The sequence below is a fragment of the Trichogramma pretiosum genome, unplaced genomic scaffold (genome assembly GCF_000599845.2).
Source record: "Trichogramma pretiosum strain Unisexual culture from Peru unplaced genomic scaffold, Tpre_2.0 scaffold12, whole genome shotgun sequence".
Lineage (NCBI taxonomy): Eukaryota > Metazoa > Arthropoda > Insecta > Hymenoptera > Trichogrammatidae > Trichogramma > Trichogramma pretiosum.
The window spans coordinates 1,867,053-1,893,406 of record NW_019641690.1 but is presented as its reverse complement, the minus strand read 5'-3'; the positions used below and the strand labels follow the sequence as shown (position 1 = coordinate 1,893,406).

Here is a 26,354-nt window from a genome sequence, read left to right as displayed (position 1 = left end):
GTAAGTTTTCTCTTTTACTCCACTAACGAGAAAATTTATAACACTTATTTAACTCTTCGGAGCAGATTTACCCGTGTCAGTAGCGATCAATTTTATCGACACTCGCGCTCCGAAATTTCGCGCGTCCACCGCCTCCCGCGATCTTGGCGCGTCGTACGCGCGGGTGTTCGCCTAACTCGATAATCCCGCTTCTCGTCTTTCTCGACATTGCTGCGTTCGAGTTCCGGGTGGACACGGCCGCGAGATCGTACCGAAAAAAACCAGTGCTGTATATACCATTATATACGCGTAGTCCCAAAGTCGCGCGGAGAAGCAGTGTTGGTGACTGTGTGCGGTGTTGTGTGGAATTGTGATGCAAAATACGTGCGCGACGAATTGATATACACACCACGATATTATAAAATATATAATATAGTCGAGAGAAGTCACAGTCGGTGAGTTGGCTGCTGCTGCCGTTTAAATAGGTATATTATTTCGTGTTACATGCATTGTATATGATGATACATACGGCGTGTGCACACACGGTTTTGTTCAATGGTTTTGCATATAAAAAGAGGCTAAAAATCTGGTGCTAGTGTGTGCTGTGAGTTGGTGCACGTCATTTATATATATATTTTGTATATATATATAGAAGACTCCTCAAGATAGCGTCAAGTTCGCGAGTTCTCTCTTCTTTTTTTCTTCTCCGTCTGGCGCATACTTACTTGTATACACTTACACAGACACGTACACATTTGTATACTGTTGTGTATGTATACAACACACGCATACACACATACGGCAGTTGAGGCGAGCTCGAGCCGTGGGGCAGTGCATCATCATTCGCGTTTATACACCGTCGTACATACACACATAGTTCGTATATAAGCGCAGAGACGTTGTGTGCGTCGACGCCCATCCATCAAATTCCCTCTGCTACTGCTACTGCTGCTGCTGCTGTTGTTGCTACTGCAGTGAGCTTATTATTATACTCGCAATCACGCACACACACGTACATAATATATCCGTACTGCCGGAGCGGTGTGCGCGAAAACAGACGCGAGACACCTGCAGTTTTCCAGCGTGTATATATATAATACGTCAGGAGTGGAGAGGACGTGTTACAATACCAGTGGCATATCTATAGGTATATTTCAAATACCGATTCGAGCCGGTCGTGTGCTGCGTTTTTAATAGTTGTTTGGTGCGTTGTGCGGCGGTGGTGGTGCAGTGCTCGACGACGACGACTCCTTTTTTTTTCCTCGCTCGCTCTCTGCCTTATCGTGCATACTTCGTACACTTACACACATGTTACATAGGTGTACAGAATATAAGGCGCAGTGAATTGTCATCGATTCTCAAGTATGTGAAATTGTTTCTGGTGTGCGTGTTCGCGCGACCGTGTGCCTCGCCCCCTCGGTTTTTATATATACTTGATCTACACTTGCGTGTGCGTATATGTATGCAACTAGTCTCGCATACATACACACATCGAGGATAGAGAGAGAGCAAGAAACCGAAAGAAAAATCAGCGCGTACGTGAGTGTGTGTGTGCGTACAGCACTTACGTCTGTATATATCTATATAAAAAAGCACGAGACGCCGCGCAAAATGGCTTCGCCTTTTATAATCGTACAACATACATGTGTGTATACGATCGTCTCACGTCTCCAAGACTCTATATCCGTGCAAATGTGTATGTGCAGAAGAGCACACGTTTGCCATATAAACGCAAGAGAGAAACGCTACTGCTGCTGATGATGATGCTCCGATGCTCTCCGTCTTCGCGACGTGTATCCTCTTCTCTCTCTCTCTCTACTCGTCTCTTCCTCGCGTTTCTCGGGGATCTCTCTCGCGGCTACTCGCTCTCTTTTTCCTTTGCATATGTGTGTGCTGCTGTGGCTGGTACATACTACTCTGCGTGCACACGCCTCGCGGCATATTACAAATGCCGTTATGTCTCTTTCTCTCTCACTCTCTCATATATATGTACTCGCTCGCTCTTTCTCTTTTGCTCCGATACATGTCTCGAAGCGAGGAATTCCCGTCTCCGTCTCTGTCTTACGCTCTCTCTCTCTCGTGCCGTCTGCGTGATACGTGGATCATCAAGTGATATCGAATGTTATAGAAAGATTCTCCAACGTCTTACTGAATTCTGTCCACATAATAAACACAGTCTGACGGGTCCCGTGCACTTTTTGGACGACGTCGCCCGCGCTCTAATTACATCCGTAATTGAACGTTCGTTCTCGAATCTGCTTTCTCTCTCAACTCTGCCCTCTCTCGAATTGTTTTGCATTCAATCGATGCTGGATCGATTTCGATCGAAAATCTGCCTCGAATATAACTAGGATTGGTAATTTAAATTTATCCGATGATAGCCACGTTCGTGTGTATTCTTTTCATTCACTGACATGTGTTGCCTGTTTCCTTCTCGTTGGCTCTTTTTTTTTATCAGCTTCGAACGAGTTTTGAATAATTTGTTTTGATTAACTGACAATACTATATTCATAGTGCCATATACAGTATGCTATCGTGTGTGCATATAAAAAAGGTTAATGCTCCCTAAATCAATTCAGTGTTGCGATGCTTGGCACTGTTACAATAACACCACACTTACTCTTTTACATACAATAATTATTCATTCATTTTGCACTCATTCATCAGAATGAATAATTATAGAAACAAAGAAACATAGTAGTAATTGATAGTTCAACAAATAAGAAGCTGTTTATTTTAAACAATTAATTTTTGTGCTGCAAATTAATAAATTGTTTTTCATCATTGCAGGAAGTTTAAACAAATATTCAAAATGCAAACAATAAAGTGTGTGGTTGTTGGAGATGGTGCAGTTGGTAAAACGTGTCTGCTGATATCTTACACAACAAACAAATTCCCTTCTGAATACGTGCCAACAGTTTTTGACAACTATGCTGTCACTGTGATGATTGGTGGAGAACCCTATACACTTGGTCTTTTTGATACTGCTGGTAAACTAATTTTACAATTTCATTCATACTCATAAGTTTGTTTTTCATTGAAATTATTATACAATTATCTGAAATTGTTTCTAATAGGTCAGGAAGATTATGATAGACTCAGACCATTGAGTTATCCTCAAACAGATGTATTCCTTGTCTGTTTCTCAGTTGTATCACCTTCATCATTTGAAAATGTTAAAGAAAAAGTGAGTATATGGAAATGGAATAATTTTAATGAATATTAATTTATTTTTTACTAATAATAAAATTAAAAATTTTAGTGGGTACCTGAAATTACGCACCATTGTCAAAAAACACCATTTTTACTTGTTGGTACGCAAATTGACTTGAGAGATGATGCTGCAACTATAGAAAAACTTGCAAAAAATAAACAAAAACCTATCACAGGTGAACAAGGTGAAAAACTAGCGAAAGAATTGAAAGCTGTCAAGTACGTTGAATGCAGTGCACTAACACAGGTAAAATTAAAATTCCTGCACAAGCTCTAAATAGAAATTTTGGGTATTAATATGAATTTATTATTTCTTGCAGAAAGGATTAAAGAACGTTTTTGATGAAGCAATTCTTGCAGCACTTGAACCTCCAGAGCCTGTCAGAAGGAGGAGATGTTCTGTATTGTAGAAGACATCCTCGATTTTATGTTCTACATACTCTTCAACAACTGGCCCTAAAAGCAATGCATTGTAAGCTCGCTGCTTTTCATTTTATTTTATAGATGTTTATCTTATTTATAAAGAGAACATTTAATGTATAATTATTCGTTAATTTTGACATATAGCCATTTATAAATTGTTATTTTTTATAGGATCGCATCACTTGCTTACTGACTGAGATAAGTGCCCAGCAATAAACATCAGCGATATATTTACGTAGTTATTCTCAGTTTATGAAATAAAGATTAAGGCATTTTAACGCTAAGCTATAATAATTTGAAACTTTTTATAAAAAACGATTAGTCAGAAAAAAATGAATAAGCTATTACATGAAATGATCAAGCATGCGTTTTTTAGAAAACTTTAGATGTGTAGTACACAAGCGTTTGTGTCTGCTCAAACGATTTCTATATTTTTTGTATAAACTCTTGTACAAAATGAATTATATAATTATATATTATTACTGCGTATATAAACGATTCGAGAAAAAAAATAACCAACAAAATACAACCCACATGCGTTGAAATGAAGAATTAACTCTTAAGATCTAACTAAGAATATTGTATCGACAGTTATTTATGACAAGCTCAAATTTAAGTACTTTAAGCATTTTGTGTGAGTAATAAAAATTTCTGAAGCAATTTTTTACAACTAGCTTGACTCTGTTCATTTTGAATAGTCTTTCAAAATCAGTGTTAACTGGATACTTAATTACTGACATTATTTTTATCCATTTGAGTAATTTTTCAATCATTTTTATTTATACCATGTGCATTATCAGTGTTGTTTTTGGTTTAGTTTTAATTGTAAACTTTAGAAGTAATTAATTCATCATGAGAAAGAAATTTTAGTTATATTTATTACTAATGATATCAAGTAATCAAATTTAATTTATTTTATTATTTTCTATAAGTGCCAAGCAACTCTGAAACTGAGATTTTTAGTTTCATGCAAATCAAATTTTTGCTACAGCAGGTTATCTTTTGATAATTGTATTTTTTTGTTTGTCAAATCTTTTTTACAAGTACTGTGAATGAGATATATAAAAGTTGAAGAAAAAATGTGGATTGTGTGAGACGAAATAACAATTTTTACTAAAATTTATTTTTGTGATTCAGTTTTGAAATAAAATATTTGATACCTACATATGGATTTGTGGTGAAAGGAACATCGTTTCATTTTTATTTACTTGACTCATTGAAAAAAACGACAATCGATATATTTTTGATATTACTGAAGCTTTTATTTACACGATTTACTAATTTATTTTAACAATTAATTGAATATATATTTCTATACATAATATGTACAGTTTCTGTCTTGAATTTTATCTCAATTAATTTGGCCATACTTTTTTACGGCATTTGAAGTCGCTATACGAGTGTACAATAGCAACGTCAAATTGCAAAAGTGCGATTTTTCTGTCGTAAAGATTTTTTTCTTTTTTTTTTCACTTGTCGAGCTTTGCAATTGTCATCTCGTGAAATAGAATTCGTCACGCTCCCGAAGAACAATATGTAAATATCAGAATGACGTTTGCTTTATTCTTTTTTTTTCTTTTTGTTACATCACAATTGTAACGAGATAGCGTTTAAAAGTACTCTTATGTGGTACAAACACATATTACCATACATGTTTAATAACTCAATTTAAGGTTTATCGAACGTCTTGCACACAGATTCGAGTCGTCCGTCATACACTTAATCACATCAATTATTCACTCTTTATTTCTTTAAAACGTTCCTTTTTTTTATTCTCAAAAGCACTAGAACCATAATATTAGTTTTATTTTTTTTCTCTCTCTTTCTTCACTATATTCTCGCTTTTCCATCAATCACAGTTAGCATGAATCATCGTGCTTCAACACGTTCGTATTTTCTTATCACTTATATTTCATTTGAATAGTCTTTGAACGAACACGCTCAAATTTCTCAGCTTCACTTAAGAGAAAAATTTTTTAATGGCAGTTTCAGTAGTACACTTCGTTAAATTGTAATTGTCTCAAAGTTTAATTTTTTTTCGTTCGAAATTGATTATTTGGCCGCTATAGAGATTACACATTTTGATGTATGTACGATTATTTGAAAATTTTGAAATCTTTGTTTAATAGCTTATGTCGCTATATAATGCTCCAGTTTATTTACATTTTTAGAAAAAAAATTATTTTTTGATACCTTTCTTCAAGCATAAACGCGTATAAAGGAGCTTTCCAAAGAAATTAATGTTCCTAATTGAGGACATACATAATATTAGAGTTAAATTTTGCTGTTATCAGAGTTGTTATATCAATGTACTTGCTACAAATACTCTTTTGTACCAATAATCGAATTCAATCATTTCTACTCTTATGAGGATAAGCTTCGTTATGGTCATTTTATTAAATCTTTTATTTTTCTACCCTCTTTGAAAGTTCAAGAGCAAAAAAGAAAGTACCAATATAATATTTACTTTTAATAACACTCGTAGAAATTCAAGATAGTTTAATGGTTCTAGCCTGTATTTTTTTATATTCTTTACAAAACAGCTACTAATTTTAAGGGTCCCAAATATTGTTTTAAGGTCAACATTTTGTTTCAAGGATCTACCTTTATTCATATTTACTGATCGATAACTGCACAGTGCAAAAAAATTCTTTCGCATATTCTTATTTTGGCTTCATTATTAGCTTTTGTTCATCATATATTTGTTATATTAATGTATCTAAAAGATCATCCATATTCTGTTACAAACGATGAGTTCGCGTACCAATCTTTGTTTTCTAAAAAATGTGTTGAATATCATAATATTTTGTGCTCTCAAGAGAATTCCGTACATTTTTAATATAAATATATAAAAAGCACATTGTAAACTGATGGAAAATAAATATATTGCTACGATATTGCCTTAGGCTGAAAAATAAATATGAGCATAACAAAATGAAAATAAATAGAACACTGATGATATTTCTTTGGAATGTCATTTTTACTATGAATCGAAAAAATATAATAATAATGAATAAATGAAAGGTAACTTAAAATATAACAAAAATGACGTACAAATAAATAAATCGCTTCTTTCGATTTCCGCACACTTACAACATATAATCGAAATACATGTATCATTTTATAAGTAAGTATTCGTATTTTAATATTATTTTACCATTCAATGATTCGTACTGAAAATTCACGGATGTGATTCGATTGAATATAATTTCATAGTAATTTTTTTTAAAACTTTTATATCGCAAAGTTTCTTCCAGAATCATTTAATAATATTGATATTACGCGTTGGAACAATAATTCCTTGTGGTTATTTTTGCTTCCATCAAAATCTTAAACTCTATCGTAAGTCGCTGATTAAATCAATAAATCGTAGTTCGTCATCGTTTATTTCTTATACATTCATCAGAGTATACTAATACTTCTTAATCTTTTTTTTTCGTTCAATATTACAACTATGCGTGTACTTAGTATATGTTTTGTTAATTAATATAGGCCAGAGTCGTCATCATAACATAATATTTTATTGCAGTCTTCAATGTTTCAAAAAAGTACTAGAGCTGTATTTTCTCTGGAAACTCTTTTGTTTCTGCTCCTGACCGTAATCGTGTGTTATAATCCAACAATCAAATTCGTCGAACATTATTATTATTTTTTGTTACTTTTATATTATAGTTTATATTTAATCAACAATCATTTTTATTGCACTTGCGGAAAATACAAGTGAAAGATTATTACTATAAACTACGCAGAATTGTATTAATTTTACGATAAGAGACTATACGCCTTTTCTTTTAATATACAGTAATAGTTAACAACTAATAAAATTTCTTGATAATCAAAAACAAAGTATTTGGTGATATAAAAAAAGTTCATCTTAAGGCTCGTCGCTCGTCGTAATGCCTCTTGAAACAAAAATTACTTTTAAATAATCATGATTTCGTACAGTCGTATAGCCTCGTTTTTTTAGATAGCAATCGAATGACAAAAAATATTTTAGCTTGTACCTAAAAAGCTCTGCTTGTCTGAATTATTTACAAAATATATAACTATACAAATCGACTTTTTCATAATGATTTACTAATACTCTTTTTAATGAATTATAAATATCTGATATAATGTAATGTATAATATTTAAAATTAATGACTGCGAACGCTGCTAATCACTCTTTTTCACGAAGATGGATGCTTTATCGATAATAATCTTATAATATGTACATGATTGGGAAACAAAAAATATTCAAAGAAAAATATAAAAATCTATATACCATTTCACAAATCGAAATAATATCACATTACCTTAAGAACTAATTCGCAACTTTGGTTGACACCTTGATATCGTAATAAATTTATGATATTCATACTATTAGCTCGATGAAGAATGCGTATACGTCCAAAAACAAAAATTTTTCTACTGCATTATTATTATATACAACATACAAAGTCTTAATCAATGGTTTTCATTTTTATTATGAGATCTTTGAAAACTTTCGAGAAAAAGTTGATACATTTTTGTTTTTTTTTTCTTTTAAATATTACATAGTTTTTTTACTCGCTATCAAATACAACGAATAAACTTCGTGGTATATATATAATTTTCTTATATAAATTGTCTACACGATTAATAGAATATTTTTCAAATTTCATTAAAAAAATTACAGCAACGATTCGCGTATAACAAAAAATGTCATTAACTACTCAACATTTCTTATTATCATTCTTATACACTGTTTGGCCGAATATAACAGACGATTAAACGTATGTTAAAATTGAGTCTTCCTCAATGAGGATCCATCATTATAACACATCAACTCCATTGTCCACTTTGGGATACACAGTTCACTTGTTTTTTGGCGATTATAATTACGACCGAAAAATACAAATTTATATATTTTTTTGTAAACTTTACAATTGATATCTTTTTTTTCTACAATAGCATATATAATAATCTATTTTTTACACCAGTTCGAACTATTTTTTTTTTCTAAATACCATTACTCCTTCGGTGCATCTTTGGCGCGTAATCATTCCTTATAGATAATTTTTATTATTAATAATTGTTTATTATTATTCTTCTGCATTATTTTTATTTTGATTAGAGCGACGGTTAAGTATCGATTTCCTAATCATTAATTATAAAATACTATGCATTTTAATACTGTGAGATTTTTCGCCTTTTTTTCGAAGACCGAGTCGTTATCAAAAAATAAAACACAAAGAAAAGACTCTCGAAAATACAAATAGTTATTGGAAGATCGTAAAAAATGTGATACACTTATAGCATCATTATATAATATACCAATCATTCATATTCAAAAATGCATTTGCCACATGTAGAAATTTGACAAATGCCGCTTGTATAAATTGCGTTGTCTCCAATTCTGATATTTAATTCCTTTGTCACAAATGATTCCAGTATATTATACAATTTTTCTATCTACATTTAAAAGTTCGAAAGTGTATAAGATTATTCAAAACGTCAAACTCAATAAAAATGTACAGTTCAGTATATAAAGTAGAGTACAAGTTTTTCGACTACTCGCTAGAAGAACGATCCCTTTAAAAAACACACGATAAAAGAGTTGAGTCCAAGTCAGTCTGTTAAAAATTTGCGAAAATTCCCATTAGCTTTATCATTATTACTATTTAATTTAATTTTTTTTCAAGTTTTTAAGAGCAAGATAATAATATGTAGTTGCTGCTGTTGTTGTTGCTGTTGATGTCTTCGTCTTCGTCGTCGTGGAAAAAATTAGTTTTCGTCTCAATAACACGGTGCTTCGTTCGTTTAAATACAAGTGTGTGATTATATACCATTGGCCGTGACGTTGCTGCGAGTTTGTCGTGGGTTTATTTATTAATGAAATTTTGTATCAGTTCTCAGTCCGTCGATCTGCGTAACGTTTAACAATCTTTGTGCATTCCGTACAAAAATAAAAAAATAATAATAATAAAAAACAAAAACACAACTAACGAACTCTCCGCTCGTTAGTTCGACTTACATAATTTGACCGATTACACAATAACTTAAAAAATTAGTAAAAATTAAGAAAGAAATAAGAAGAAAAAAAACGATAACGAGTTAATACACTATTATAATGACAGAGGCGTCTCGTTCAGCGCCGTACACTTGGCTCGTTACAATATATTATATATATTACGTTTCTGCGGCACGCATCGTTAAATACACTTAATAATATATTTCGCGTTCACATAAGATCACACCTTATTAGTTCCTTGTCGCCGTGTACTGAGTAAAACTCTTCTCAGACGTTCATGGCATAATAAACGGGATTCTGTTGATCCTGCTGCGTCGTCGCTTGAGCTTGACCGTCCTGCATCTGCTGCATCTGTTGCTGTTGCTGCTGCTGCTGCGAAGTCATCATGGTCGACGTCAGGCTCTGGCTGACGACGAAGTCGTGCGACGGTGCCGAGGCGGCGCCCTCGGGTACCCCGCGCTCCGCCACGCTGCAGCCCCGCTGCAGACTGCCCGTGTGGTAGAGGGCCTGCTGGTGGTGCTTGGTGGGCGACGACAGTAGCGACGAAGTGCCACCCAGCCCCGAGGGCGTCGTCATGGTCGTCGTGGTGAGGCTCTGCTGCTGCTGCTGCGCCGCGGCTACCTTGTTGGTCGCCTGGAGCAGCTGCGACGACGTGTTCAGGAGGCTCAACATCGGATCAGTGGTGGCCGCCACGGCCGCGGCCTGCACCGCCGCCACGGCGCTCTGGGTCTGCATGTCGGATAGCCGACCTGTGTAGCATGTACGAGGTTTTTTTGTTTTGTTTTTTTTTTTTTTTTTTTTTTACAAGATAGAGATGGATACTACGAATGCTCATTACGTTCTCGACTCTCGGGTGCGCTTATTTGCCTGGAAAATATATACGGTGCGGTTGCTACAATTTTTCGTGTGTAAATTTTGGTGAGATCAACATAAACAATAAAAACAAAAAAAAAGCCAATTGGTTTTAGTGCTTAGCGGAAAGAACAACAAGCGTTAGAAATGAGATTGTTTCAGAGAGCAAATATCAAGCGATATTTTGCCTTTTCCCTCTTTTTCGTCGATGTAAGCCGCTCAGACAGACAGACAGACACACAGACGGTTGTCGTCGTCGTCGCTCACGGTGACATCGACTAAGCAAAATACCCCATCACAAAGAGCATCAGCGCCAAGAGAGGCTTGTATAATATCGAATAACAACGTCGTCGTTCGTTCGTTTTTCGTCTGTGCCCGTGTACACACGATCCTGCGGGGATCATACTTCGCAAAGGTTGACGAACCCCTCAATCTCATCGTCCCTGGTTTTTTCGCCTTCTACGGTTTAAGCGCCCAAATATATATACGTAATAAAAAGTAATAATTGAATGTATCGAGCAAATACATAACATTTTCGCGCGAGCGAGTTCAACGACTCGCGTATACGAATCAAATCTGTCGAAGCTCAAATTAGGTGCACCCTCGTGCAAGCACAAAAACGACGAGCACGCGCGCGCACACATATATCATCTTAAGATGGATAATAAGATTAATTAATTCGACAGACTCGCCAATATCATATAGTAACAGTGTAGGAGAGATCCGGCATCGCGAGAGAGAGGGCAAATGAATCATAGTTCAGACACGTATGTGTGTATGTAGTCGTACGTTTATGGCTTCTGATCGAAGAGAGAACAAGTTATATTATATAATGACAGCTAGAGTAACGAAAGAGTTAGAGAGTAGAGTTCGCTTCGAAAAGCATTTTAGGTTCTCTTTGCATATAGCAGCAGCTACCGTGTTCGGCATCGGTGAGAGAGAAGCTCCGTTCGTCTCTCTTCGTTCGATATCCTATACTAATGCATCACACGGTGGTGATGACATCGTGTTAACACGGCAGTATAATACGGGCGAGCACGTGGAAAACTTAGTGTGCTACGCGTACGGAGACTCGACTACTGCCCGACGATGTCCGCGATCGGGGCAAAGCTTCGTGTGTCGAACAAGCCCCTTCTTGATTGCAAATTCGATGCGACTCGTATTATACATATCTAACGTTTGTCTTTTACGATCGAGCTTTTGGCGTGTAGCTGTCCCCCATTTTATAGCTGAGTTTTACGACTTTTCCTGCTTTTTCCCTTCCTTATACCGTCGTTTTCATTTATTCTTTATTTCCTCCACCCTCCCTCCCCTCATTCAAAGAGATTATTCGAGTTAAGCTCGATGAGCTTGCGAGCGCGCGCACTCAATAGTCAATTGTTTTCTCGTTATGGAGCTGAGCTGAACTACCAACCAAGAAGCGAGACCAAAAATCATTCTCCGCGCGTGTGTACGTCAAAGTTGACTTGACGAGCTTTCGTATAATACATACATAAATTCTCTAATGCGATTCCTCTGTATGCATATATGGTACCAGAGGCCCCCGAAATGAAATTACCTCGGAGCAACCCACCCACTGCCTCGCGCGCGCATACACATAGTCTCTTCTATATCATCGACCAACTAACGAGATAATCCAAAACGCGTTGCGTCGTCGTCGTCGTCGTCGTCGTCGTCGTCGGCGGTGGTGGCCTACGTACGCGTATTATAGATAGAACAGAGAGTAAGTAAGCGAGTGTAGAGATGACACACAGGCACAAGCGTACACACACACGCGCGATATATAACTCACCAGCAGCAGACGCTAGTTAGAGCACATATCGTTATATTATATATCATTCAATTTATCCGTACCCTGTATCTGCATCTGATAGGTGTAGGTGGCCGTGGTCTGGGACGGCGGAGGCGGCGGACAAATCGAGTACGTGACGCCCGACAAGGTCTGCACGTTGTAGACGGACTCGTCGGGCGGTGGCGGTGGCGGCACCACCGGCAGAGCTTGCGACCCAATTGCGGCGCTCGCCGCCGCCGCTGCGGAGCTGATCTGTAGAGCGCCCGACGGTGGCCGACCGGTGGCCGCGGAAGACGAGACTTGAAACTCCTCGGCTTGATGGAGGTGAAGGTGAAGCGCCGCTGACGTAGTTTGAGTGTTCTGCAGGCAGAGTCGAGAGATGGTAGTAGCGCACAAGAGAGAAAAAAAGGGAAAACAAAATTTATGTATGAGTAACGAGTGCGGAGCTTAGTTGGATCAGCTTATATAATATGTGCAATGTTTGTCGTTCGTACGATGATATTATGATGTATTTATGTACATGATATGCCTCGCGCTTCTCTGATATTTCGTTTGTGATTTGCTGCGTGTCGGTGTGTACGTGTGTGAAGGAATATATAATATATAAATGCACTAAAGCTTATAAACACACACACAGTCACGAAACATATAAAGACAGAGAGTGAGTGAGGCATATCGTACAGGTGTCGTCGCGCTGAAGGTAACAAGAAAAAAAGAGCGTGAAGGAAAAGAAGAAAAAACAAAACTAGGAGTTATGTAGATATGGAGAAAAAAAAGTGTAAGTAAACCAGGTCTAGTTATAGTTGGAGATGCGAGCCTTTGTCGCCTGCTTTTTTTTTGTTATTTATGTATGCAAAACGGAAAGTGGAAGGAAAAAAAACAGAGAGAAAGATTTATAAATAGGTAGAGAGAGAGAGAGAGTGAGAGAACCAGGGTAGTCATCGTCGTCGTCTTCGTCGTCGTCAAGGCACGAGTGAGAAGAGAATATACAAGGTATACAGAGAGAAAGATATATAAAGTGAATGAGCGAGGTGTAGTGTGCACGACGAGGTTCTCTCATCTTCTTCTTTTTTCTATTTTTTCGGGGAGGATATCATGAATAATTAATCCGTGAAATAGCATGATGCAGAGAGAGATGTCGTATAAAACAATAGTTAAAAGAGCTTATATATGTGGACCTTCAAAAAAGTATAAAGTCTTTGAAGTCTTTTGTACATAATAAGTGTGTGTACGTGAGTGTGAGTGTAATGTGTGAAGTGACTGTGATCATAATAATTGCTGAATGATAATAATAGTAATAATAAAAATTTCAATTATAAACGGCACATTGATAGAATTCATAATTGTTTAGAGCGAAATAATGACATAATGCCTTTTATATAGTATACAATATACGAATAAAACACTATATAAATATTATGCATATATGATATAATATAGAAAAAGTACAACGTTTTACTTTGTGAATATAATAATAAAATGAAACATCGATCGCTTATGCATGTGCACAGTTAAGGGAAGAATATGTATATCGAATTTTTCCGTGGAAAATTTCATTCAGTAATAACCAACGTCATCGCGATGGTTCGCCAAAATTGAGAAAAATATAAAGCAGCTTGTGTGCAGCTGGTAAAAATTTTCCACGAAAAAATTCCGTTTATCTTGATGAACACCACTAACCATTTATCATCAGTGTCTATAATACCCTTCCCTCTTTTTCTCCCGCGTAATTTTCTCTCTTTCTTAATTCTCATCAATACATCTGACTTTCCGTAACGGGCCAATCGACTATATGGCCGTGACTACATCTCTAATTCAAACAAAATAATAAGACAGAGATTTTCAGACGGTTGAGTCATTGTCGAGAAGAAAATTAAAATTATAAGATTCAGCTTAGTAATAATAGCAATCGTAAAATTAGCAATGATTCGAAGCGGCGAAAAATTTCAATCGAGTCCTTACCGGTATCGTCGCTGGCCTGTTATTGGACACGTAATATCTCTGCTGCTGCTGTAGCTGTTGCTGTTGCTGCGACGTCGGTGCCTCGATCCTGCCGTTCCTCGCGTAAGGATACCTCTCGAGCTGCTGCTGCTGTTGCTCGGAATAACCGATTGCCTGCTGTTGCTGCTGCTGCTGCTGAGTCATGCCGATCCTCTGCAGATTCTGATAGGTCGGATCTTGCGGAGCGTTGCCGTTGTACGGAACGACGTACATGGTCCTGTAGCACTTGGAACCCGCTGCCGCGGCTTGAGCCCCCGCCTGGCCGTTGTTGATCGCGGCCTGAGCCTGGGGCACGATGCACGAGTAGGTGCCCGCCGCGGCGTACGACGTCTGAATCTGGCCCGGATGGGCCCGATGCGCCTTGGGCAGGGTGCTGTAGACGCCCGGGGGCGTGCTCGAGGCGGGCAGCACCTCGCCACCGCCGGCGATGCGCAGCATTCGCGCCTGATTCAGCATCGTACCGCCGCCGCCTCCACCGGCAGCAGCCGCGGCGGCGACGTTGTTGCGATGATCGATCGCGGCCTGCGTCGAGGCGCTCATGGTGCGCGGCAGGGTGCCGTCGAGATACGGTATGGGCCCGGCCCCGGCCATCTGCTTCTGCTGCTCGAGCAGCACGCTGCTGATGCTGCTCTCGGCGATGCTCTGGTAGATCTCGTTGATCTGCTTCTGCATGTTGTTGATGCGCGTGATGGTCGAGGGGTCGGCGTGCACGTCGTTGGTGTAGGTCACCCGGTAGATGTCCGAGGCCGCCGACGAGGTGCTCATCGCGTCGTCCTGCTGCTGCTGCTGCTGTTGGTTTCCACCGGGGAAGCCCAAACGACAGGCCTCGGGCAGCGAGTTGGCGGCGGCACTACGCGTCCTCAGCTGGTGCACGATCTCGTTGGTCGTCTTGAACTGGGCCTTGATGCCGCGCACCGAGGGCCGTCGATTGAAGCCGTAATCGTTGAGCTCGTCGTCCTCGTCGTCGTCCTCGGTCGTGCTGCTCTTGTTTTTGCTGTTGTCGTGCTGCTGCTCGGAGGAGCTATTAGCACGACTGTCCTCGGACTCGTAGCGTCGCTTGATCCGCTCGATTCTCGACTTGTCCTGCTCCACGAAGGCCTGCAGCTCGTCGCTGGCGTCGTTGCCACCGGCCCCGGCGCCACCGAAAGCCTCCATCGACGGGCCAGCCGACGTCGGTGTGCCTCGGGTGACGTCGGGCGGCGCCGGGATCCCGTCGTTGAGGGCGTCCTCGATGTCCTCGAGGCTGTAGGACGAGTCCGAGTTGTGCGAGATGGAGTTGCGATCGCCCGGCTGCTGTTGCTGTTGGTGCTGGTGCTGATGCTGATGCTGCTGGTGCTGCTGCATGCGAACGGGCAGCCGCTGGTAGTAGTCCTCGCGGCCGTCCATGCTGTTGGCCGAGACGCAGGACAGGGGCGCGAGACTGGCGAGGAACTGCTTGTTGGCTTTGTTGTTGCTGTTGGACTGCTGTTGTTTGTTGCAGCTGGCGACCTGCTTGCTGATGTCGGGCAGATTCAGATCGCTGTTGTTCGCGGACGACGAGTTTTTCTTCTGGCCGCCGAACATCTCGGTGATGCGCCGATAGGCCGACGACGACGACGTGCCGTGATGATTGTGATGGTGATGATGGTGCGGTTGCTGCTGCTGTTGCTGTTGTTGCTGATGCTGCTGCTGCATCATGACATGACCTTTGTTGGGTCGTTCCTCGCCCGACGGCGACGTACGCGTTGGCAGCTGCATCGGCAGATGCAGATGGTCCACGCCCTCCATCATGTTGTTAATCATGCCACCGACCCCGTTCATGATCACGTGATGATTGTGATTGTGATGCTGGTGATTGTGATTCAGGTGGGTTATGCGGCCCGTGTTGTTGTTCTCGAGGCTCGCTAGATTATTTCCTCCGCCGCCACCGCTCGTCGTATCCGTGGCACTACCGTTGTCCGTCTCGTTGTCGTCCACGCAGGTCAGCTGCCTGATCCTCTCCTCCAGGGTCAGATCCTTGCTGCGCAGATTCTTGCGTCGCAGCGAGTCGTACTTGCAGTTGAGGCTGCGCCGCAGGGCGTTGCGCTCGATGGTGCGCTTGATGCTGGTGCTGGACGACTGCGAGTCGCCGCCCACGTCGCAGGACTCGCTGCGCCCGCTCGAGCCCATCTTGGTGCGCTTGACGGCGTCGAAGAGCTTGAGGCTCTCCGCGGTCACGAGGAACTTGCCGTCCACCGTGTCCTCGAGCTGGGCGTCCTCGAGATCCGCGGACAGGCTCTTGACGGGCGCGGGCGGCGGTGAGATGAAGCGCGGATCCGGGAACAGCTGACGCACCGCCGAGTTCGGCTTGAGGCTGTTCGAGACGAGGGTGTTGACGCTGCCGATCTTCACCGCTAGCGACAGATCCGACGGCTTGTCCTTGTCCGAGGACGAGTCGTCCGAGGATTTGGACGAGTCGCCACCGTTCGATTGGCCGCCGTTGCTCGCCTTCGAGTCGTCCATGGACTTTTGCGACTCGATCGAGGGCTGGCGACTCGTGCCGTCGCTCGCCGTCGTCGAGTCCTCGAGGCTGCCGACGCGATTGCTGTCCTCCTCGCTGATCTCGCGGACGATCCGACGCTCCGTCACGGTCGTCATCGTGATCGTCTCCACGAGGTAACGCTGCTGAACGTCTGCGCAATAACAAAATTATACTTTAGACTCGAGAAATCGCTGTATAGAATGATTATTATCGAGGCCTATATTCGATTCGTTTGCGCTCTATTTCGCAGCAAAAGACGAACGATTAAAATCGCGAATTACAATAGCCTACTGATTAAAAAAATTTCTAAGCTCCCAAGATCGGCCTATTATCGTTGTATTATTAGTATAATGGAGTCGCGGACAAATAGAGGCGCACGCGCGCGCAATTGTGTCGCACGAGATAACGAATTTGTCTTAATTTCGAGGAGCTCGCGCGAGCCTCATTGAATTCTCGAGCGGCGCACAATGCTCGGGGGCCGTTCGCGGATTATATTATTATATTATATCAAGCTCGAGCTTCTGGCGGCCTGGGCTTTTGTTTCGCGTGGGCACAAAATGAATTCGAGATTATGTACGCTTTATATGACATTGTGTATTCTTGAAAGTCATAGTTCTAATGAAATTAAAAATTTTTTTTCCACTTGAACGTGCGGTGGACGACTAATTATGTTTGAACGAGAGAGGAAATTTCAATGCGGTGAGCTCTCCACGAATATATCCTTTTTTAATCAAGTACCAAAAGATCCTCTCGCGGGTAACGAACAACGGAAGATTAAGATTCTTAAGCTCGAGTTCGTATGAAGATGGAAAGAAAAACGCGACTATAACCGCGCGCGCACGCGACGAGAACAATAAAACACGCACCGAAATGCTAACGAAGATATTACAATATCCTATGTATTTCGTACGTAGGATATAAACTTGAACGACGACGACGACAGTAAAGTCGCTCGGTCGGCAGGGTAAAATCGACGAAACAGTTTGCGCTTACATTATTCATGCCCTCGAGACGTATATTTCAACTTCGTCGCTTTGTGACGTGCGCGTCTCTCTTTGCTGTAGCGGTATACTGCGTCACGAAGACTTACATAGTACGAGAAAGTTACTCCCCCTGGCCGCCGTTTATAAGGGCCGAAATAAGAAGAAGGGCGTGTGCGTAAACATCGTCCGTCGTTATATATATTATATATACCTGGGGTAGTTTGTTGATTCTGATCGATCGGCCCTTGGAGCGACGACGAGTCCTCCGTAGCCGTGGAGTCTTGCGACGTCGTGCGCCAACTATCGTGCATCTGCTGCTGCTGCTGCTGCTGCTGCTGCTGATGATGACTGCTGCTCGTCGCGTCGTCGTGATTAATACTGTTGTTGCGTAACGGCACGCTGGGCGGTTGCTGCTGCTGATGATGCTGCTGCTGATGATGATCTTCCGCATTGTTGGCGTTCGATGGCACATCTGGGACTGCGAAGGAGAAAAAAGAGAGAGATTAGATATCGCAAATTGCCAATCAACGGGGACAAATTAAAATTTTTCAGCTCTGTTATATATAGTATATACATTTGAACGACGAATCGAAAAGTGCAGAGAAAGTAGAGTATTTTTTCTATACACGTGCAGTAAGTAAGAAACGTGCAAACGTGCGCAGGGAGGGTTTGGCAGTCGCACGAAGAAGTATATAGTGGCGCATCTCGGAAGAAAACGTCGACTTCTTCGTTTACTCGATTTTTTTTGTGTATATATCCCGCGTTGACGTATACATATATATCTCTTATATATATAACGAATTCGAAGTTTACAAAGTACCCAATTCGAACAATCATCGATTGAAAAAGTTTTTCATCCTACTTGCTAGACTCGCGCTCCTCTTCTGCTTTGCTTCTTCTTTTTTTTAAACCTCGCAAACTTATCCGAAGAAAAGTATGTATCTCACGTACGCTGCCAAGACGCAAACAACATTTTTGTTGCTGGTTTTCTTTTCATTTTTTCGTTCAACTTTATTGCTGTATTCAATTTATCGAAGAGAAAAGTTGCGCGATTTGCATTTTTAATTTTGCGTTGCGTAAGCTTGCGTATTGTAGGTTCGAAATTCGATCGTTGATTAATAGGTTGTATTTAAAGAAATAATGTAGAAAAAAGCAAAGATTTACAAATTTTAGAACTAACGTTCTAATAAACCAATTTGAATTGTTGACAGATCAAAATTATGTTTACATGCGGAGGCTATAAAAATTAAAATTTATACATCGATACACACTCAAACAAAATAATCCAAATTGTTTTTATCGCCGAGTCATTTTTTACAATATACACTATATTTCTTTTTTCGATTCTCGTCGATCGCATCTACTTTGTTGTCTTCGCCTCACTCGATCGCAGAGCTACTGACAAGATACTCCATCTGGTTGAGGTGAATTTGTGGCGTAGATGTACTTCTCCAACGTGAAATGCAGATACGACAGATTGTTACTTTCGGCAAATTCGGAAACCATCGAGGCCGTTTCAGGAGTCACCGCGAACTGTATGTGATCCAGACAAGCGATTCTGAGTTTTTCCATATCATAAGTTGTGGCCAAACGGTAGATCCTGATCAAGAGATCGCACAGCCTCGACGGGCTGACGACGAGGCTCAGGCAGTCGAGCTGGTTCGTGTAGAAGAACTCCAGCATGGCTCGCACCACGTCGACCTCGACGTTCAAGAAATGTATATCCGTCGCTCTCTGGTTGACGCGAAAAAATTGGTTGAGCTTGTACGACTTGGCGGATAGCACTTTTTTATGGGCCTTCAAAGTGGCCGGGCCGACGTGAATTATGACGTTGCAGCCGCAGTCCGGATGGAAGGTCAGGATTTTCGGATAGAGATCCCTGTAGCAGGGCCCCAGTTCGTCGCGCACTATTTGCCAGCCCTGGCTATCATCGACGTAGTAGAGCTTCGTTTTGCTTATCTTCAAGCGGACGTCCACGATCCTGAAGTTATAATCGCCATTGTCGTACTCATGAAAGACGAACTCGAATGGTGGGAAAAGGAGAAACGCGTCGGCGCGACGATCACTTATCTGCTGCGGATCGCTCAGATTGTATGTCGCACCATATGGTAACGCGACATTGGGAAGCCTCGCCGTTACACAGGCCTCGACGCCGTAGCTCCAAACCATCCTCGGGTCAATCTGGAACATGTGCGCGATGTTCCTGAATTGCAGCCGCGCGGTCAGCCGCAGTTTTTGGTGATAACACTGGCACAAGGGGCAAAGATAACAACCGCTAATGGCCGCTGGAGGAGATGACCACTGCTGGTCCAAGGGGTTCGCCGGCTGACTATCGTAGCCTACGAAGTTGCGCAGGTGGATTTCCACGTCCACGATCTCCTTCGGCCCATTTTGGGTCAGCTCCAGTTCGAAGTTCTGGACGAAATCGATCGGTTCGTAGAGGGACTTTTGGATGGAGAATACTGTGGACGACGGACACTCGTTCGATTCCATTTTTCTTCTTTTTTTTTTATTCTAAAGTTTGATATGTAATAACGAGTTCGGATATTAGAGAGCGTGTGAAATCGCGCCGAGCCGACTACTTCGTTCGATGTGGTGAGAAAAGCGAGACTGACTGATTGTAAACATTTACAACAAAATCCGAGTGTTTAAGTAAGAAACAAGAGATAAATAATAAGTTCACGTGTTTAAAGTTTTCATCGGGCTTTTGGACATTTTAATGTTTCGTGAAAAATCAGTCGCGATGATCGTTGTAACTATGCATGAAAAAATTTTCCATTCTGCTTGCTAGACTTGCGCTCTTCTTCTGCTTTGCTTCTTTTTTTCATACCTTGCAAATTTATCCGAAGAAAAGTAAATATCTCACGTACGTTTCCAAGACTCAAACAACATTTTTGTTGTTGGTTCCTTTTTTATTTTCGTTTAACATCATCGCTGTATTCAATTTAAAGAAGAAAAAGTTTTTAATTTTGTGTTGAAGATTCGAAATTTGATCGTCGATTACTGGGTTGTATGAGGAAAGAACGTAGAAAAAAGCAAATTTTTACAAATTTTAGAACAAACGTTCTAATGAATTAATTTTAATTGTCGGCCGATAAAAATTACATTTAAATTTATACATTCAAAGATTGTAAAATTAAATTTTATATCGATACACACGCTCAAACAAACAAATCCACATTCTTTCTATAGCCGAGTTCCTTTTTACAATATATACACTATATTTATTTTTTCGATTCTCGTCAACCGCATTCTTCGATCGCATCTACTCTAGTATCTCGATGAGCCCGAAGTTCAGATTTTTTCACGAAAATTTGTCTTCGGCCCACTCGCTCGCAGATCTACTGCCGAACCACTCCAGCTGGTTGAGAAAAGGACTGGACTCCGTTAAAGTGGTAGCTGTACGCCTGCAACGTCTGATACAGTGTCGGCAGATTTTCGTGAGCAGCAAACGCGACGTATATCGGGGCCGTTGCGGGGATCACCGTGTACGTTATGTCATCCAGGCAAGCCATTCTGAGTTGCTCGAACTGATGAGTTTGGGCGAAGTAGTAGAGCCTGATCAAGAGATCGCACAGCCGCAGCGCGTCGTATCCGAGCCGGTCGAGCTCGTTCGTGTAGAAGAACTTGAGCGCGATCTGCACCACGTCGGGACTGACGTTCGCGAAGAAGATCTCATGGATCGTGGGGTGCGCGGTAAGAAATTCGCTGATCTTGAACGACTTGGCGCATAGCACTGCCCTGTGGGCCAAGAAGAAGTTCGAGCCGACGCGCACTGCCAGGTCGTAGCCGCTCTCCGCAGGGTTCGCTCGGCCTAACAAATAGAGATCCTTGAAGCAGGGCCCCACGTTGTCTTCAATCCTGTACCACTTCTGTGTCTCGAGGTCATAGAAGACCTTCACTTTGCTAATCTTCCAGCAGACGTGCTTGATAATAAGGGTCGTTTCGTTGCAAAGGCCGAGCGCAGGACAGAGGAGCTCGAACGGTGGGAATTCCAGAGTCGCGCCGGTGCGGATCAAGCTCTGTCTCAGATAGTTTATGTGATACGTTCTGTTGTCGACCATCACGCATACCCGTGCCTCGACTTCGTAGTTCCAAGCCAACGCTTGGCTCAGCAGGACAGCGTGCGCGTCGTTCCTGAAACGCAGCGCCATTTTCAGCTGCAGATTTTTGTGATCCAACTTGCAAAGCAAACAATATCGCGGCGGGGCCGAAGGGGCGAAGTTCTGCAGTTGAAAGTGCAGATTCGCGATCTCGCTCGGCCCACCAGGCACCTCCGACTCGATCTTTCCGGCGACATTGATCGATTCGCCGAAGGCCTTATCGACGCTGAATGGTTCGGACGACGTAGTTGTCAACCGACAGTCGGTCTCGGACGATTGCATTTTTCTTTTTTTCTTTGTCTAAAGTTTGATATAATAACGAGTCCAGGGGTTCGAGAGCGTGTGTATTATCACGTCGAGACGAGACACGCGCGACTACTTTGTTCGGCGAGAAAAGCGAGACTGGTCGATTGTAAACATTTCCGCTTCGGTTCCGAACGGTCGAGATACAAGCCGAGTGCTTAGGTAAGAAGCAAAAGATAAATAATAAGTTCGCTTATTTATAATTTTCATCTGGCTTGATAAATGGCTTGTGTATGGGAAAAGAATTTAGAGAACGGCGAAACGTTTCAAATTTTAGAACAAACGTGTTCTAATGAATCAATTTTAATTGTCGATCGATAAAAATTACGTTTAAATTACGTATAAAAATTACACTCAAATAAACAATTTTTTTTTCATTCTACGATCGCTCTACATTAGAACCCGAGCTCATTATTCCTCCGCGATGCAAGCGCACCGACGCAACTTGCGCAGCAAGTTGTCCTTGTCCGAATTGCGTTCGCAGAGCTGCTCCCTATCTTCCTAGCGCCGGCCGAGAATGTGTTGGATGTGCTGCCGCAGCACCATATCCATGTGCGAAAGATGGTTGGCTTGGGCAAACTTTCTGTATTCCAAGGCCGTCTCGAAAGTGTCGATCGTTGCGAATTTCATGCGCTCCAGGCAGGCGGTTTCGAGGTTCTCGAGGCCTTGGCTGTGGGCGAAATCGTAGAGCCGTGTCAAGAAATAGCACAGCTCCAGCGAGCTGTTTTCGAGTCTCGCGCAGTCGAGCCGGTTCGTGTAGAAGAACTCCAGCATGGCTCGCACCACGTCGCCCTCGACGTCCGAGAAATGAATATGCGTCGCTGTCGGGTTGGCGCGAAAATCTTTGTTGTTATACTTGGCAGACAGCACTACCCTGTGGGCCCATAAGCATTTAAGGTCTTTCGTGAACACCCTCAAGTCGCCTCTGCCGTTCTCCTCGAGGTTTTCCGAATAGAGACGCCCGAAGTCTTCCCCAAAATTATCGAGCACCGCGCGCGGGTTCCTTGCGTCGGTATAGTCCATTTTCATTTTGGTCACCTTCAAGCAGACGCGCCCAATTTTGAGATGGTCTTCGAAGAGCGCGGGAAAGAAGAGCTCGAGCGCGTCGAAATCCAGAGAATTATCGTCGCGAGTTTTGGTGCTGTCTAGCAGAAATGGCAGATGGTATGGCTTGTCGGAGATCACCTGTATGCTAGCCTCGAGCTTGTAGTCCCACTTTATCGTCGTGTTCCGCTGGAACAAGTGCGCGATATTCCTGAATTGCAACTTCACCGTCAGTGTCAGCTTTTTCCATTCACCCCGCCATAGCGGGGGAATATCATTGCAATCGTCTCTCCAGGTCGACTTCTCCAGCCGCAAGCGCACATCCACGATCTCCTTCGGCCCAGTTTGGGTCAGCTCCAGCTCGAAGTTCCGGACAAAATCGATCGGTTCGTAGAGGGACTTTTCGATGGTAAATACTTTAAACGACGGACACTCGTTCGATTCCATTTTTCTTCTTTTTTTTTTATTCTAAAGTTTGATATGTAATAACGAGTCCGGGTATTAGAGAGCGTTCGTGAAATCGCGCCGAGCCGAAAACGCGCGACTACTTCGTTCGAAGTGTCGAGAGAAAGAGAGATGGTTAATTGTAAGCATTTATGCTTCGGCCCCAAACGGTCGAAATACAAGCCGAGTGTTTAAGTAGGAAACAAGAGATAAACAACAAGCTCGCTTGTTTATAATTTTCATCGGGCTTGTATATTTTAATGTCTCGTGAAAAATCAGTCACAATGATCGTCGCTTATGTGTATGTAATAAAAATGTAAGGGAAAACTACAATGAAGAAAGTCTTTTCAATGACAAAAGAAAGTACAATGAAGAAAGTCAACGAAGCAAAAAATCTAGCAACATTTAGAATTGAAATGTGGTCTAATAATTTTGCTGTGGCAGCAAAATATCTTTTACTGATCCAACTGTCCACTTTTGTTGGAATTATGCCTCCAAGATTTTCTTCAGTGTACGAAAGGTACATGATATGATAATGCAACGAAAATTATAATTAATGGTCTCGGGGTTTGGGCTAGGCTAAATCTATTTATAATTTGCGACCTTGCACGCGAACCTGCGAGATTATAGTGCGTGTGCGCTCGCGCGCGATATTAATCGACGACATTTGGGTCATCGCCTTTATAATGTGCGCGAGATTGCTTCATTTCGTCACTTGTTTTCTTCCCTTTTTTTTATCTCATCCGCGCGCTTATATGTATACGCTTCGATTCAACGCGCACCTCGTCTGCGAGCGAACGCTTTTTCTAATTAAAAAATACTTTCGGCTGTGTGCGTACGCGTCGTTGGAAGCAATATCGAAAGAACATAATGCCATTGTAAATCAAGCACGAGATAGAGAAAGAGTCCGAACGACAGAACCAGCTGAATTCTTCCGTGCTTTGCTCGAGCACGAGCGCGCGCCCGCGTGGTTAAAATATTTGAAATGCTGCTTTATAGATTCCATTCACGTTTTTATAATAAAAATCGATGAAAGAGAGAAAGAGGACGATGGGTAGTACTAAGTCCGCGAGCTGTTATAAGGGATCAGGGGTACTACTCTCTTTCCTTTCTTTTTTTTTCTATTCTTTTCTTTCACTCACTTCACTCACTCTCTCTCTTAAAAGAGATTTTCCCTTTTTTTAGCTGCTACGCAAACGATAATAATGTCTATATACACCGAGGAGCGCTCGAGTGGAGTTTGGCCCAGTTTAAACAGAAGGCTGAAGTTTAAAAAGCTCGTTTCTCGCGCGCGCACGAATCATTTTCCGAAACGTTTTCTCTCGAGCGCGGGCGCGCGCGTCAAAAATTGACGCATACCAGCGCTGCAGTTTATAATACGAAAAAGCGAGTTCGACGGAGATGACGGCCGGCAGCAGCGGCAGAAAATTTGCACGATCGGTAACTTTTCGGCTTTTCTATATCCTTTTTCTGTAATATTACGAGTTAAAGCGAACTCTACTTACTGCGCTCCGCGCGCGGCTCGATTTAACGATAATTAAATCTCGGACGCGTTCGAGTTGAGAAGAAGCGATGATGATGAGCACGAGCTATAAGTGAAAAGGAAAAAAAATTACCGAGAAGTTCGATAACGCGTACATATTATTTGTAAACGCTTCGGTTTCAATTAACCACATGTGTGTTTGTGCGATCGCCGTAACAGTCGAAAAAACATTAAACAACGTCATTGTACACGTTCACAATTACACACACAGTCACACATACGCGCGAAACGAGAGTTAGGTAATTTATTCAACGTAACGTTACGAAAATATTTTGACGAATTCCTTTTACTCTCGTAATAGGCGTATCATACCGTATACGTCAAAACTCCCACTCGCTATATGATTTATGCTTATAATATCGTAGTTATAGTACACACGTAACTCGTATGATATTTGGTCCTGTAGCGTATATTAACCTGACTTTTCAAGCACTTCATGATAAGTGTGTTGCAGCAGCAGCAGCAGCAGCAGCAGCCATACGAACGACTGCACTGGCGCGTGAAAACGGCTTTGGCGCGCCTTATCATCATCGCGGCGAGCGCGTAAACCCGCGCGCGGCTTGCCTTATCAAATTGCCAGTGAGAGAGCCCCGAGAGTTTATCAGCCGAGTCTCTATAGTAATATATAATAATAATAATAATATGTACAGGCACGAGCGCACAGGTGGTGGTGTGCAGGCGGTAAACAGACAGAGCCTCGAGTTATGCGCCTGTTACGCAGTTGTGGGAATCCGTCCTCGCGTTCGTATTATACGTATGTCTCGAGCCTTTGTCAAAGCTTACGAGCTGATATAGTTATAACATTAAAAGGGAGCTGCAGTCGAGAATTCATTTGCGAAAAGAAGAAGAAGAAGAAGGAGAAAACGAGGAGGAATGCAATTGAGTCTCGGTGTGTATAGCAGCTCGAGCCGCTAATTCGAAACGTACCGCGTATACATATCACGAAGATACACGCTCGACCGAGCGTAAAAGTACGCAACACGTATATATAGTAAAAGCGTATAGAGCACAAGATGCGCCGTTGTTTCATGCGACACAGAGTAATACATACGAAACTCGCGCTTGGCAATTAATACAGCGATATTGCCGTATATACTAGCCATGTCGTATTGCTTATTATTGAGAAACTTGCGCGCGAGCGTGCGTTAGGCAAATGGCTAATTATTTCAAAATCGTGTATA

General features: G+C 41.8%; 2 protein-coding genes across 9 annotated transcripts in view; one reads left to right on the top strand and one right to left on the bottom strand.

Annotated features, from left to right (window-relative positions):
• Window positions 1-197: 197 nt before the first annotated feature.
• LOC106655352 (cdc42 homolog) lies at window positions 198-4,802 on the top strand. Of its 5 annotated transcripts, none has more exons than XM_014375687.2 (6): window positions 198-434; window positions 2,770-2,969; window positions 3,057-3,166; window positions 3,242-3,439; window positions 3,513-3,664; window positions 3,787-4,802. In XM_014375687.2, exons 2-5 carry the CDS (start codon window positions 2,792-2,794, stop codon window positions 3,600-3,602), a joined length of 576 nt encoding a protein of 191 aa, XP_014231173.1. In that variant the 5' UTR covers window positions 198-434; window positions 2,770-2,791; the 3' UTR covers window positions 3,603-3,664; window positions 3,787-4,802. The 5 variants fall into 5 exon arrangements, with proteins under 5 accessions (XP_014231173.1, XP_014231172.1, XP_014231175.1 ...); XM_014375686.2 differs by having other exon boundaries at window positions 198-464; XM_014375689.2 differs by lacking the exon at window positions 198-434 and adding an exon at window positions 824-1,126.
• Window positions 4,803-8,087: 3,285 nt separating this feature from the next.
• The window catches only part of LOC106655351 (J domain-containing protein DDB_G0295729), an 83,728-nt gene continuing 65,461 nt past the window's right edge, over window positions 8,088-26,354 (bottom strand). For 2 of the 4 annotated variants that reach the window (XM_014375682.2, XM_014375683.2), the window contains 4 exons: window positions 17,948-18,214; window positions 14,215-16,904; window positions 12,315-12,612; window positions 8,088-10,357 (listed from right to left, as the gene is read on the bottom strand). In XM_014375682.2, coding sequence (XP_014231168.1) covers window positions 9,876-10,357; window positions 12,315-12,612; window positions 14,215-16,904; window positions 17,948-18,214 — 3,737 coding nt within the window. In that variant the 3' untranslated portion in view covers window positions 8,088-9,875. Of the gene's footprint in view, window positions 10,358-10,389; window positions 10,476-12,314; window positions 12,613-13,932; window positions 14,063-14,214; window positions 16,905-17,947; window positions 18,215-26,354 lie in introns of those variants that run through there. The other 2 variants (XM_023461769.1, XR_002763588.1) reach the window with 2 other exon arrangements.